This window comes from Saimiri boliviensis, chromosome X (assembly GCF_048565385.1).
Source record: "Saimiri boliviensis isolate mSaiBol1 chromosome X, mSaiBol1.pri, whole genome shotgun sequence".
Lineage (NCBI taxonomy): Eukaryota > Metazoa > Chordata > Mammalia > Primates > Cebidae > Saimiri > Saimiri boliviensis.
In genome coordinates, this window is record NC_133470.1 from 77,761,127 (window position 1) to 77,777,181 (window position 16,055).

Below are 16,055 nucleotides of genomic sequence, written 5' to 3' on the forward strand. Positions count from 1 at the left end.
CTATCACGAAGCTAAGTTTCCTGGGGCCTCCCCAGCCCTGTGGAATTGTGAGTCAATTAAACCTCTTTCCTTTATAAATTACCTAGTCTTGGGCAGTTCTTTATAGTGGCATGAGAACGAACTAATACAGAATTTTTAATTTTTTTATACAATTTGAATAGAACATTTGATTTGTGCTTCACTATTTTTGTAGTCCGGACCCTATGCAATCCACACAATTACAACATTGCTATAGCTTATTAGTTTTACACTTAATAGGAGATTCACTAGGGTGATTTGAATTATACATCAAGAAGAATGGAATCTTTTGGCATATTTTGTAGAATTTTTTTAAATTAGCATTATTCAGAGGTATTGGTTTATTGATTTGCTATTACGATCTTCCATACATTGATTTTATAATTTTTTCATACCGAGTCTGCCATACCCTGTGACCTTCAGTATAAACTACTGTGTGGCTTTGCATAAGAAAATGAGAAACTTGTTCTCAAAAATTAGCCCATATCATGGTGGCATGTGCTAGTCCATGCTATAGGTGGCATAGGCCTGTAGTCCTATCTGAAGTGGGATGACTGCTGGAACCCAGGAATTTGGGGTTGGTTACACTGAGCTATAATCTTTCTTTTTTTTTTTTTTTTGAGACGGAGTTTTGCTCTTGTCACCCAGGCTGGAGTGCAATGGCGCGATCTCGGCTCACCGCAACCTCCGCCTCCTGGGTTCAGGCAATTCTCCTGCCTCTGCCTCCTGAGTAGCTGGGATTACAGGCACGCGCCACCATGCCCAGCTAATTTTTTGTATTTTGAGTAGAGACGGGGTTTCACCATGTTGACCAGGTTGGTCTCGATCTCTCGACCTTGTGATCCACCCGCCTCGGCCTCCCAAAGTGCTGGGATTACAGGCTTGAGCCACCGCGCCCGGCCGAGCTATAATCTTTCTAGTGTGCTCCTGCCTGAGCTACAGAGTGAGAGCCTGTCTCTAAAAGAGAATAAAAGCTCATAAGAACAGAATATGTGTTAGTTATCAGATGAATTGGATCTTGACTGATCAGATTTTATGTGTAATAGGAAGCATAATAAACATTGTAATGCATTGAGTTAAGGAGAAGACATATGCATATGCAGAGTGATAAATACTTACAATACTGTATTTCAATTGACTAGTAGTAAAGATATCAGATTATTTCTAAACAAATGTCTTTGAAAATGTTTTCACTTCCTATTTATTCCAATAAATGATACTTTTATTTTAATAGGGCTTCATTAATGCAGCTTCATTACATGACTTAAAAAATTATGCATCATAAAACTGCAACTGTCACTTCTTTATTGAAGTAAATGGCAATTATAGATTGATGCATGACAGTTACTCAACAAACATTATGCCAACACTGTGAATTTTATGGTGAGTTCTGCTGACCTTTAAGCTCTTCAAATATCATCTAGTTATTGGGAATTCTCTTTTACATTTAGCCAGATATTTCAGGTTTATATTTAGTACTTAAATATTTGTTTTAGGATTATAAAGGAGATATTAAAATATGTGTGTATGTGATAATGTAGCATGTTTTGGTATTGTTCTTATGATAAATTTTAGTAATATTTATGAAACTCAAACAGGAGATTTTTTTTCTTTAAAAGATATCTTCCTTAATTTTGTTGTAAAAGAAGCCTAGTTGTTTCTATTGTTTTAATTTACTAATTAAAATATTTGATAGTAATTAACTCAGAAAATAATGTTAAAAACTCAATTTTACTCAAAGTAATAATTTATGCAAACATATTTTTTATTATTGAATTTGTGTAAGTAAAAATAATGATACCCAAAATGTTGTGTTTAAATTTATTAACTAATAAATTTAATCACACAATATTTAATAGGCTGAAAACAATATTCTTGTTAAAAACAACCTTAACTATGAGATACATTCATCTTTTATATTATACAAATTACATTTTTAGTTACACATTAGTCATATTGTATACCTAGTCATTCATAATATGATATTTCGTTGGATTATTTTAATTATTTTAAAATTATTAAAATTATTTTAAAAATTCATTCCAGTAGTAATGATTCACATAAACTATAGTATTTCAGGTAACAAGGACTATGCTGATCTGTTTACTACAAACATCTTGGGCTGTGTGGATGCTTTAAAAATGTCAGTGATAAACCTTTTAACCTTAATTAAAAATTACTCTGAAATTTAGAGATACATTTGAAGATGGACCTTTACCTTATGCAAAAAAGTCCTTATAATGAATGCATTTCTTAGTGGTTGTCAGCATATAATAATATATATATATATATATATATATATATATATATATATATATATATATACTGTCTTGCAGTGGGAAAATGGTTCCTTTTCTGGACTGTTTTCTCATATGATGAATTAAAGAAATTCTTTATATTCAGTCTTAAAAGTTTTATGTTAAATATGCTTATTGTTTTGAATTTTAAGAAAAATTAATCAACATTTGACTTTGGTGGCTAATAAACCAATTTTCACTTTTCAATTGAGAACTAAAGGTCTTGAATAGATTGTTAAAATGTGTTTGTTTTCTTTTTTATTGTTGTCACATCCCTTGTTTTGCTGCTTTTGTTCGTACCTTCCATACTCTTAGAAATAAGTCCAGACCCATTACATTACTTATTTTTCTGACATTCTTAGTCACCAAATTAGAAAGGATGATTATCACTAAGCTCTGGACAACACTGAAATTACAGTCTTTAAAAATGAAAAGACTTTCAACCATTTGACACAGCAATCCCATTACTGGATATTTACCCAAAGGATTTATAAGTCATACTGTTATAAAGAGACATGCGCACATATGTTTATTGTGGCACTGTTCACAATAGCAGAGACTTGGAACTAACCCAAATGCCCATCAATGATAGACTGAATAAAGAAAATGTGGCACATATACACCATGGAATACTAGGCAGCCATAAAACGAATGTGTTCATGTCCTTTGCATGGAAAAAGCTGGAAGCCATCATTCTCAGCAAACTGACAAGAAAAGAAAACCAAACACTGCATGTTCACACTCCTAAGTGGGTGTTGAACAATGAGAACACATGGCCAGTGGGAGGGGAATATCGCACACTGGGGCCTGTCAGAGGATGGGGGTCTAGGGGAGAGAGAGCAGTGGGTAGTGGGATTGGGGAGGGATAGCATTAGGAGAAATACTTAATGTAGATAATGGGGTGATGGGTGCAGCAAACCACCATTGCACGTGTATACCTATGTAACAAATCTGCATGTTCTCCACATGTACCCCAGAAAAATTAAAAAACAAAAAAGTAAAGAGGATACATTATTACTTCTCTATTTAAAGCAGTCTTTCTTTTTTTACTTCAGTATATTTAAAAACTCTACACTTAAATATTACGAGTTGATTGTTAATTCTAATTAATAAAAATTAGAATGATTGTATGTGTGTGTATGTGTGACTCTCTCTGTGTGTGTGTGTGTGTGTGTGTGTGTGTGTGTGTGTGTGTTTCTTATCATTGAAGTAGAATCCTCATTTAAAAGATGGGAAGTTGCAAAATTCTGTTTAGAAGACCAATCCTTCCCTTTATGAAAACACTATTTAAAAAAAAATTTATACTTCAGCTTGTATTACCATTAACTTACATTGCATACAGATGAAACACTTTGTGATGAGAAATAAATGTGCCATTTGTCAATGACACTTCAAAATATTGTACAGTGCTCTCTTATTGATCCTTATTACTGCATAGAAACATTACCTTCACCTCTACTTTTCTATTCTGCCTTATTACTTCTATCTAAGAATTTCATGTCTTTGGTTATATAATATTCTAATTTTATTCAAAATAGATTTTTAACAAGTTCAAAATGTTTATCTTTTAAGCTTTTATCCATAATGCATATTATTAAGTAATTCATAAAATACAGATGTCATCAGGAAATCACTTATTAATATTGCCTTTAAAATCTTACAGTGAATAAACTTGTGAGTCATCTGCCCAGATCAATACGTTTTTGGGTGTTTATAAACATAAAATTATTTTGTTTAAAAATAGACTTTGCTACTTGTTCCAGATCAAGCATGATTTTACAATGTTTCAAGAAAAGCCAATAATGCAAGGCTTGAATTTACCTAGATAATAATGACAATAATCTCTAATCCCTTATATTCTAATTGTGAGAAATAATATAAAATGTAGGTGAAGACAGCAGTATTATAGAAAAAGTTTCTTAAACCATGATAAGAATAATTTTATTAGGCCATTCTCATGCTAGTGTCTGCTGATTTGGGGTTTTTCCTATTAGATTTTACATACAAGAATTTGGAGACAGAGCAACCTGTTAAGTCAAAAACAATGTCTTTTTTTGCTCTACATTTATAGTAGATTGCATGAAAGAAACTGTTATGTCAATAGAGAGCTGTACTTAGCCATCACAGGTGACCAAGCTAGAAAATCTACCGAGTTACTGCAAAATGTGAAGTTCAACAACACATTTCTTTTACAGAAAGGACCAATCATTACTTCCCAGGAAGCCAACATATTGTATAAGCTTGGTCCAATTCTATAAAAATGTATTAAAAAGGACAAATTTCAAGGAGCACCAGTCCTTGTCTATCTGAATTATTACATTTTTTTGTAAAGTGAAGTTGAAAATATATTGCAATATGTTACAATTTACATTTAGTTAGGTATGTTAACATAATATTGTAGAAATCAGAGAAAATATGTATTGTGTCTAACTTTATTAAAATCTCTTTTTAGCTTTCATTCCTGGACTAAAGAAAGGTACAGTAGAAATCAACACAAACCATAATCATGTTGCATGTTTCATTTTCAGATGAATTGCTGATTTGTGTTTAAGAACTTTTTACCTTTTTGCTTTTCATAAAATATCAACTGTTTGCTTAAAACACGTTTTTAATACATTTAAAACATCTGAAATATAGGAAGGGCATTCAGTCAGTTGGATATCTTATAGATCTGAATGCTTTTTCTAAGTTGTGTGTCATCAGTCTCTAGATAGTAAAATAAATGTGACCCTATAGTTATTTATTTGGCTTAAAGTAGTTGCTTTCAAATTACCTACGAATCTAATTTTTCATTTTTCTCCTCTCATAGTGTCAGCATTTTCAATATCTTGTTTGAGTACCCCTTAAAGATGTAATTATACTTTTCTGCATTCTATTACAATTTGATCCATAAATTGTATATGTTTTCTAAATTACTAACAAAATAAAGTTTACATTGTTTATAAACTTGGAAATAATATGTAATATGCATTTTCTTTGCCAAATTTTAACACATAGATTATGTGTAATCTTGTAATAAGGTTGACAGAAAAGATTTCTAAAACCATAGAGTTTAAGCAATCAGATATATATATATATATATATATATATATATATATATATATATATTTCTTGTGCTGATAAAATTTTAAAATGCTGTAGGATATAGTGAATGTTCCAAATATATTTGCACTCATCGTGTATATGCACACATTTCTTTATTGTCCGCTTTACATTTTGCTATGGTTCTGTCTTATTGTTCCACTGCTCTTCATAACAATATTTATTTTACTCATATGCTTTTATTTGAAACTGCAATGTATAATACACTTATGTTTTGATGAAATAGAAATAGCACTTAAAGAATAAATTTTCTTGAAATCAGTCATAAACCTAAATTGTTATGTCAAGAAGAAATTTACCTTTAATCTTTAATTTTGACATATTAGCAATATTAATGACATACTTTATCAATTTTTGGTATTTTAAATGTTGTGAAATGTTGCTTTTGACTTTTTACATTGTGTTTGGGTAGTTCTCCTGTTCTATAATCAGTCCTAATGACCATGATACATTTTTGGCTATCATCTAAATAATGACATTTCAAGCTGAATATTTTATTCCCTTTGAGAAACTTGAAAATTCAGTTTACATGCGTAATTCAGTACGCAGGTTAAAGTAAATGCGTTGTATGTGCCTTTTATTTTGTCTCCTCCTCATTGGTTTCTTGGCATCCTCTGATACTCTTCAGGAAAAACAGATAATTAGTTGTTGTGGGGACTCATTTGTGTTTGTAATACATCGTCAAGGTGTTGTGGTCCTAAGTATTCATGGGTATAGTGGAAGGAGCATTTGAACGTGAGTCAGTTCATCTTGAGTTGTGATGACAGTTCTACACCTGACTAGATGCAAACATTTAACCAAGACATTTAAACTCACAGGATCTCTACTTTTTTTGTTTCCCTCACTTAAAAAATTGCAATATTTGTATGTCTCTGAATTATAATAGCAGTGATAATAATAAAATAATAATAAGAAGAATGATAATAATAATGGTTTAGCCTACTTGATCGTGATGGATAAGCTTTTTGATGTGCTGTTGCAATTGGTTTGCTGGTATTTTATTGAAGACTTTTGCATCTATGTTCATCATGGATATTGGCCTGAAGTTTTCTTTACTTGTTGAGTCTCTGCCAGGTTTTGGTATCAGGATGATTGTTGGTCTCATGAAATGATTTGGGAAGGATTCTCTCTTTTTGTATTGTTTGGAATAGTTTCAGAAGGAGTGGTACCAGCCTAGGTTGTCTTACAGGAATTTTATGATTTGGGGTTTTATGTTTAAGTCTTTAATCCATCTTGAGTTTATTTTTGCATATAGTATAAGGAAAAGGTCCAGTTTCAATCTTCTGCATATGCCAGTTATGCCAACACCATTTATTGAATAGGGAATCCTTTCCTCATAGCTTTTTGTTGTTGTTGTTCAGGTTTGTGAAAGATCATAGAGTTGTAGGTGTGGGGTCTTACATCTTGGTTCTCTGTTCTGTTCCATTCATCTATGTGTCTGTTCTTGTACCAGTGCCATGCTGTTTGGTTCCTATAATCCTTAGTGTAGTATAAAGTCAGGTGGCATGATGCCTCTGGCTTTGTTCATTTTGCTTAGGATTACCCTGGCTACTAGGGCTATTTTTAGGTACCATGTGAATTTAAATATTTTTTAAATTTTATTTCTGTAAAGAATATCATTGGTAATTTAATAGAAATACCATTGAATGTATAAATTGTTTTGGGCAGGATGACCATTTTAATGATACGATCATTTCGATCCATGAGCATGAAATGTTTTTCCATTTGTTTGTGTCATCGATGATTTCTTTGAGTAGTAGCTGATAACTTTCCTTGTAGGGATTCTTCACCTCCCTGGTTAGTTGTAGTCCGAGGTAGTTTATTCTTTTTGTGGCAAGTGTGAATAGGCATTTGTTTGTGGCTCTCAGCTTGACTGTTGTTGATATATGGGAATGCCAGCAATTTTTACACATTGTTTTTGTATTCTGAGACTTTGGTGAAGTTGCTTATCAGCTTCAGAAGTTTCAGGGTTGACATAATGGAGCGTTTTTAGATATAGGGTTATGTCTTCTGCAAACAGAGATAATTTGACTTCTCCTCTGCCGGAAAATTATTCTTATGGCTTAGAGCTCAATATTTGTTACAGATTTGTTCAGATTTAGGATTTCTTAATGGTTTAATCTTGATAGTCTGTATATGTCTAGGATTTGTCAATTTCTTCTAGATTTTTTCATTTATTGGCATATAGTTGCTAATAATGGCCACTAATCATCTTTTGAACTTCTGTATTAGTTGTAATGTCTCCTTTTACAGCTCTGATTTTATTCAGGTCTTCTCTCTTTTCTTTTATTCTGGCAAAGGGTTGTCAATTTTGTTTAACTTTTGGCAAAACAAATTTTTTATTCCATTGATCTTATGTATTTATGTTTTTGTTTTGATTTCATTGATTTATCTTCTATTATTTGTTATTCTTTTTCTCCCACTAATGTTGGCTTTTGTTTACTCTTGCTTTTCTAGTTGTTTAAGATGCATCATTTGATTGTTTATTTGAAGGGTTTTTTTGTTTTTTACTGCAGGCACTTATAACTGTAAAATTCCCTCATAGTACTGTTATTGCTATACCTTGCGGGGTTCATTATGTTGTGTGTTCATTATAATTTGCTTCAAGAATTTTTCAATTTTCTTTTCAATTTTTTTCATTAACACCCTGATCATTCAGCAGCATATTGTTTAATTTCTATGTGAGTGTATAGTTTCCAAAATTCCTCTTGTAATTAATTTCTGGTTTTATTCCATTGTGGTTAGAGAAAGTGCTTGATAATTTTTGATTTTTTAAAATGTTTTTAAGAATTGTTTTTTTTGACCTAACATGTGGCCTTTTCCTGAAAATGATCTATTTGCTGAGGAGAAAAATGTGTGTTCTGTAGCAGATGGTTGAAATTTTCTGTAAATATTAGGTTTCTTTGTTCTATAGTGAGTATTAAGTTCAATTCTTTGTTGTTGTTGTTGATTTTCTGCCTGAAATATCTAATGCTGTAAGTATAGTGTTGAAGTCACCTCCTATTATTGTGTTGGGGCCTATCTCTATCTGTAGCTCAGTAATGTTTACTTTATATATCTAAGTGCCATATATATATATATATATATATATATATATATATATATTTATAATTGTTATATCCTTCTCTTGAATTGACCTATTTATCATTATATACTGACTTCCTTTGTCTATAGTTTTTATCTTAAAATATAATTTGTCTGATATAAGTCTAGCTATGCCTGCATTGTTTTTTTTTTTAGTTTTTATTGGCATGGAATATCTTTTACCATCTTTTCATTTGCAATCTATGAAAGTCATTAAATGTGATGTTTCTTGTAGGCAATAGATTATATGATATGTTCTTTTTATCCATTCATCTTCTCTATGTCTTTCGATTAGAGAGTTTAGTTGTTTTTACATTAAATGTTATTATTAAAAAACAAGGGCTTGTTCTAGCCATATCGTTATTTGTTGTCTGTTCATTTTATGATCTTCTTTTCCTTCTTTCCTTTCTGCTTTCTTTTGGTTAAGATAATTTTCTCTGGTGATGCAATTTAGTTTTTTTGTTTTGTTTTGTCAATTGGTTGTCTGTTTTTTTATTTGACGTTACCACGAAACTTGCAAATACTATCTTATAACACATTATTTTCAGCTGATAATAATTTAACACTGTTTACATCAACAAACAAGCATAAAACCATAAAGAAAACTCATAAATATTCTACACTTTATCTTTATTCTCCTACTTTTTAACCTTTCGGTTTTTCCATTTGTATATTGTTGTACTGCACTGGGGCAGTGGCTTGGTAAAGGTGGGGCTGGTGGGCTCTGTGCCCACCAAGGCTCTGGCTGCAATGACCCTGCAGTGGGGAGAGGGGAGGTGGAGTGAACTCATGCTGGCAGCAGTGGCAGGGCAGGGTTTACACACACACACACACACACACACACACACACACAGCACTGACGGAACAGGGAATGCAAAACCACCTGCATACACACTCACCAGCAAGGCAATATGGGGAGTAGCTGTGGGCCTGGGGGTAGATGTAGTGGGGGTAAGCAGTTGATGGGGTGTACATGGCCATGGGGCCTGCTCTGCTGGGGCTCTCTGCCAGTGAGATGCAGTCCACCAGGGCAGGAGCTTTGATGCATGTCCCCAGGGCACCTCAGAGGTTGCACTGTACGGAGGTACAGTCAGGCTGGGTCTATGGGACTAGCCCGCTATACCAAGGGGTGCTCAGATTGGACCATCCCCTTCTGATAGGCAAGACTTCCCTGCAGAGTTCAACTATGACAGTTCCCCTAGGGCTAAATTCTCCTATAGAGCAAGTCGAACCTGAGGGGTGAGTGTCATCGACCATGCTGTGCCACAGATGTTCCTTGACCAAACCCTCTGCTTTCTGCACTGGATAAAATGCTGCCCCTACCACTTCTCTAAGCAGCTCTCTCTGCCTACTCAAGTGTCTGTGGTGGTCAAGTGGTTTCTTCCTGCTGGGATTCCAGAGGTCCATGGTGAGAGCTAGTTGCTCCTTGCCAGTTCAACTTACCTGTTCCCTCAGAATTACCAGGGGCCAGGAATGAGTCCTGGTGCACTGTAGTCCCTTGCAGTATTTCTAGCTTCCTCCCCCTTCAGCCCATTTTTGTCTTCCCTTTGTCCACTTTCAGTGTCTTTCCTTCAAAGATTTGTTAGGAGTGCGGCAGCTGTCACGATCCCTCAGTGGCAGCCGTGCCACCTGGCTGCTTCTAGTTGGCCATCTTGCTCAGTTCCAATCATTTAACCTCTTAAAGTCTGTTACTCATTTGTAAAATATAAATACCAATAGCAACTATTGCAAATAATTTAGCACTGCCCTTTAGACATTGTAGATGTTAAATATTATGCTTATATAATAATAGCATTCTTATTATTCCATTATTATTCTTATTTTTCTGGATGGAACTTTTATTGGATACCCATTACCTTTTAGGCAAAATTATTTTTATTTTGTTTTTATTTTAAATATAAGTAAAAGAGGTACTGCTTGTTTTCATTAACCCGTGAAATATTTTTCTATGACTTAAAGAATAAAGCTGTGTGCATAATTTTGTTCTTTTATCACGATTAGTATTTTCAGCCACTTGTATCTTAAGAAACAGAGGAGATACTTCTTTTTACGAGTTTATCAAATAATCTTGTAATTGTTAAATATACCTTGAAGTCTCCATTCTCATAATTAAATCTGGATTGTCTTTTACCTTTAATTAAGCTAACCTCTCTGTTAATTAATGTCTAACTGCAAAGATGATTAAATTGCATTTTTAGCGTATTTTAAAGTTTCATCAAAGTTTTGATGTAAATGAATAGATTTATGCATATCAATCTATGGTTATAATATCTGCTACCCACGTATGTCTTACTAAAATTATTAGAAAAATTCTTCTACTTTGTTTTTCTTTTAGTCTTCAAAGTTTTATGTGTAGACTCCTTATAAATAGCTTGAATCAGATTGTTAGTAATAAAGGGGAATATCATTTTAAGAATCTGACAGAAATATTTGCATTTTAACATCCATGAGAACAGTATATTGTGTCTAACTTAAGTATCTGACACCAAACATTAAACATAACATTTCCTTTCTAATCTTATCCTTTGATACTTTTTAGTGTATGAGGTGTTTCAAGGAAAGATGTGAAAGATGTAAATTAATTATCTTTTTTACGCCTCAAAGATAACCAAGGTATTTATTAAATTCCCTGAAGCCATATGACAAGACATACAGCTAAACTCAAACTAAATTATCTGGCTCTTGTAAGGTTTATGTCTGACATCATGATAATCTGTATTTTGTTCTTTTACCAAAGTGATGCAATGAATTTATTAAATTAACACAGAGACACTGATTGCAATAACTTCATAAAGACAAAGAGAAGCCACACAATTGTGACACCAGGCTTGTTTGACATTCCTTGTACTGAAACAATTTATTACCTTTTACACTATAGTCAGAGGTAGTGAAGTATTACGGGAAAAAATGGTATTTTCTCCAAGCTTTGGAATTTATATTATTCCTCAAAGATAGTTCTCGCACTGGGTAATATTCCTGGTGTCATCACTTGGCCAACAGACTGTACTTTGGTATGGGAAAATTTGTCAGCTTTTCCACATGTGACACAGATGTTGCTTTTAATGATGCATTTGAATAATTTTGCATAGAAAGGGAAGATGAGATGACATAAACACAAAAGCAGTTATTCAAGACTATAATAAATGGCCTTTAAGTTAGTTTAGGAAGGCTCAAGAGACTGGCGAGCCGATAATACACTCTGAATAAGGTCTATGATCTTTCACTTCTGAATGATTTACACTTAATTTTCATAAATTGCATATTGATGTATTTGTTATAAATTTTGTAATTTATTTTATTCATAAAATCATGTCCAACGCTTTGCTAAAGTTCATTATACAAATTCCAAAGTAAATGATATTGTTTATTTTAGATTTAGTACTTTCTTGCTGTCATTCATTTAACACAAATATGTTTCATTTTGAAATAACATGAGAAGAAACATAACTTTGTCATATATATTTTTTTAATATCAAAAATTATATTTTTTTATTTGTAGTTTGACTACTGGAATAAGAATAATTCTATTTGTTTCTGATTTATTGACTCATTTGCAAACCGGAAGTATAACAGTCACATATGCTACATATCTAATATTACATAGCTAAACATTTTTATTATTTGGGAGCAACTTTAGATGTACAGAACATCTGCAAAGGTAGTACAAAGAGTTCTTATGTACCCTTCCCTCCAGTTCTTCTGATGTTACCATCTTACCGATGAAAACTAAGAAATTTAAACTGCTAAGAGAATCAAGCAAACTACAGGCTTTATCAGATTAAACTAATAATTCCAAAAATATTCTTTTTTGTTCCAGAATTCAATCCAGGATACAACATTCCATTTAGATGTCGTGTCTCCTTTGTCTTTTCTAATCTGTGACAATTTCTCATGAACTTGACACTTTCAGAGAGTACTGGTCAGGAATTTGCTAGAATGTCCCTCAGTTTGGGTTTATCTGATGTTTGCTCATGATTAGACAGCAGTTGTGAATGAAGAATAACAAAGAGGGAAATGCATTTCTTGCCACATTTTATCAGGAGGAAGGTAATATCCATATGACATCACTGGTGGTCTTACCTTTAAACTCTTGGTTAATATAATTTCTGCCAAGTATCCCCACTCCAAAGTTACCATTTTCCCTTTCCCTTTATTCTTTGAAAGCAAGTTTCTATGTGTGATAAATAGATGATAGGTTTTAGCAGCTTCTTTGAGACATAATTAATGTACCATAAAATTTATCCATTTAAAGTAAATTCAGTGGTTATTGGCATATTCACAGTTATCCAGACATCACCACAATATAATTTTAAAACATTTTTGTCTCCCCAAAAAGAAAACCTATGCCCATTAATGGCCACCCCCAATTTTTTTACTCCCTTGATCTACTACTGCAGGCAACTATTAATCTACCTTCTATTTTCTATTGATTTACCTATTCTGGACATTTCATATAAATAACATCACTTATTTGGAGGCTTTGTGACTATCTTCCTTCACTTAGCATAATGCTCTCAAGGTTCCTCCCTGTTGTAGCAGGTATTAGTACTTAAATTCTTTTTTTTTTCTTTATAATTTGGTTTAAAAGTAACATTTACCAATTTAGTCATTTTAATTGTACAGTTCATTAATATTTTGGTTGCTGAATAACACAGAACTTACATTTATCTTATTGTGGAGACATATCACATATTATTTAGGCATGGTCAATTGATAGATATTTGGGTTTATTTTCCCATCTTTTGGCCATTATGAATAACACTGGTGTTAGCAATTGTGCATAAGTTTTTGTGTGAACATATTTTTTTAACTCTCCTTGGTGTATACTTAGGAATAGGATTACTGGGTAATATGGTAACTCTGTTTAACTTTTTTCAAAGGAACTGCATCATTTTAAGTTCCCACTAGCACTGCATGAAGGTTCCTGATGCTCTGTATCCTAACTCACACTTATTATTATTTGTCGCTTTTATTATAGCCATCATAGTTAGTGTGCAGTGGTATCTAAATTAAATTTTAATTTGCATTTCCCTAATGATTAATGACATGAGCATCTTTTTTTGTGCTGCTGGCCATTTATATGTTTTCCCTGGATAAATGTCTATTCAAATTATTTGCTCATTTTTAATTGGGATAATTGTTTTTTAATTTTTTTTAGTTCTAAGGGTTATCTGTGTATTCTTCATACAGTCCCTAAAATCTAGGTAATGTTCAATTATTTGGAAGTTCAGACTGTTCATTACAATATTCTTACCCTGTGTGAATATAAATGTCAGTTAAGTTGAAATCCCCACCATCAGAAAGAGCAAGCTTATATTTTATTTTTTTATTTCATAATTTACTCCATAAAAGAAACCACTTCTTTATAGATAGAGAGATGATTTAAACATTTAAGCAATATTTTGCATTTGCCATGTTGCCTATTCCAGTGTGAGGTTGTTTCTGATTTTCTAATATTTCTGCTAGAAAATGCAATGACATAGTAGTATAATATGTAACTGTACTCCTCTGAGTATTGCTGATTAAGTAAGGAGCATGGTTTGGTGGAAAGAATACTAAACTTGACTTCAGAGATCATTGCTAAGTGTAAAATTAAGAAAACAGTTGGCTTATCTGAGCATGATTTTGGAACTGTAAATAGTAATGTATAAGTCACAAATTGCCATTAAAATGTAAGGAATTTGTTATTACTAATTTAAAAGTAGTATTATTTCATTAGTCAAGTTTCTACTGTCCCCAGGTACTAAAATGTATCTTAACATTAAAATAACCCCTCTGTTTTTGTTTTTGTTTTGTTTTGTTTTATGCTTTTCTGTGTCCTGTATGTTGATAATCCATTTTCCTTAAAATGAAAAGTAGTAGGGCTTTTACGATAATCTATGTTGGAGAACATTATCTTCCTTCACTTATATGCTATGTTTGTGTGATGCCAAATCAGTATTTTAGACTGTAAATAACTGATGTTTAGGTGGTAAGTATCATTTGTAGTTGATTTTTGTTTTACCTTGTCCATGACAGTCAAGGTCACAGAAGTGTTTAGTTATAATTCTATTGTACAATTTTCGTACACTTTCTATTCTTATTTACTAGTAAAGTTTAATTTTGGACAAATAGACATCTAAGATTAATAAAGATTAAAACTTTGAATCTATTGTTTGTGTTGATATGTATATAAATAATAGTTATGGGAGAAATTTCATAAATATTCATAAACTAATACTTTAAAAAGAGATTGCTGACTGCAAGCATTTGGCTATGTTTCCGGATTTTCTATTCTGTTCCACTGGTCTAATACGCTGTTTTTATACCAGTATCATGCTGCATTGGTTACTATAACTTTGTAATATAATTTGAGTTCAGGTACTGTGATTCCTCTTTTGTTCCTTCTGCTTATTCTGGCTTTGGATATGTGAGCTCTTTTTTGATTCTATATGAATTTTAGGATTACTTTTTCTAGCTTTGTGAAGAAGAATAGTGGTATTTTGATGGAACTTGCATTTAATTTGTAGATCACTTTTGGCTGTATGGTCATTTTCACAATGTTAATTCTACCAATTCATAAACATGGGATGTGTTTCCGTTTGTTTTTGTCATCTATGATTTCATTCAGCAGTGTTTTTAGTTTTCCTTGTAGAGGTCTTTTATCTCCTTGGTTAAGTGTGTTCCTAAGGTTGGTTTTATTTATTTATTTATTTATTATTTCTTGCCACTATTGTAAAAGGAGTTGAGTTCTTGATTTGATTCTCGGGTCGGTTGTTATTGGTTTAGAGCAGGTCTGCTAGGACCTAGTACTAGTTTAATGTTGGCTGTGGGTTTGTCATAGATGGCTTTGGTTATCTTAAGGTTTGTCCTTTCTATGCCGATTTTGCTGAGGGTTTTAATCCCAAAATGAAGCTGAATTTTGTCAAATGCCTTCTCTGCATCTATTGAGATATAATGTGATTTTTGTATTTAATTCTGCTGATGTGGTGTATTACATTTATTGACTTGTGGATGTTAAGCCATCCCTGCTCCCTGGTATGAAACCCACTTGATTATGGTGGGTTATCTTTTTTGATATGCTGTTGGATTTGATTAGCTAGTATTTTGTTGAGGATTTTTGCATATAAGTTCATCAGGGACATTAATCTTGTAGTTTCCCTTTTTGTTTATGTTCTGATCTTCAAAAAAGTAAACAAAAACATAAACTGGGGAAAGAACCCCCTATTCACCAAGTGGTGCTGGGATAACTGGCAAGCCACATGTAGAAGAATGAAAGTAGATCCTCATCTCTCACCTTATATAAAAATCAATTCAAGATGGATCAAAGACTTAAATGTAAGACCTGAAACCATAACAATTCTAGAAGATAACATTAGAAAAACTCTTCTAGGCATTGGCTTAGGTTGACTTCATGACCAAGAACCCAAAAGCAAATGTAACAAAAACAAAGATAAATATATGGGACTTGGTTAAACTAAAAAGATTCTGCACAGAAAAAGAAACAATCAGCAAAGTAAAGAGACAATCCACAGAGTGGGAGACAGTCTTCACAATCTACACATGTCACAAAGG

The 16,055-nt window shown here is 32.6% G+C and overlaps 1 protein-coding gene across 4 annotated transcripts in view; it reads left to right on the plus strand.

Moving 5' to 3' along the window:
* Positions 1 to 16,055, plus strand: part of PCDH11X (protocadherin 11 X-linked) — a 777,685-nt gene that overhangs the window by 631,382 nt on the left and 130,248 nt on the right. For 2 of the 4 annotated variants that reach the window (XM_039475604.2, XM_039475605.2), the window contains one exon: positions 4,768 to 4,791. The exons of the other annotated variants lie outside the window; for them this stretch is intronic. In XM_039475604.2, coding sequence (XP_039331538.2) covers positions 4,768 to 4,791 — 24 coding nt within the window. The remainder of the gene's footprint in view (positions 1 to 4,767; positions 4,792 to 16,055) is intronic. 4 annotated transcript variants of the gene reach the window in all.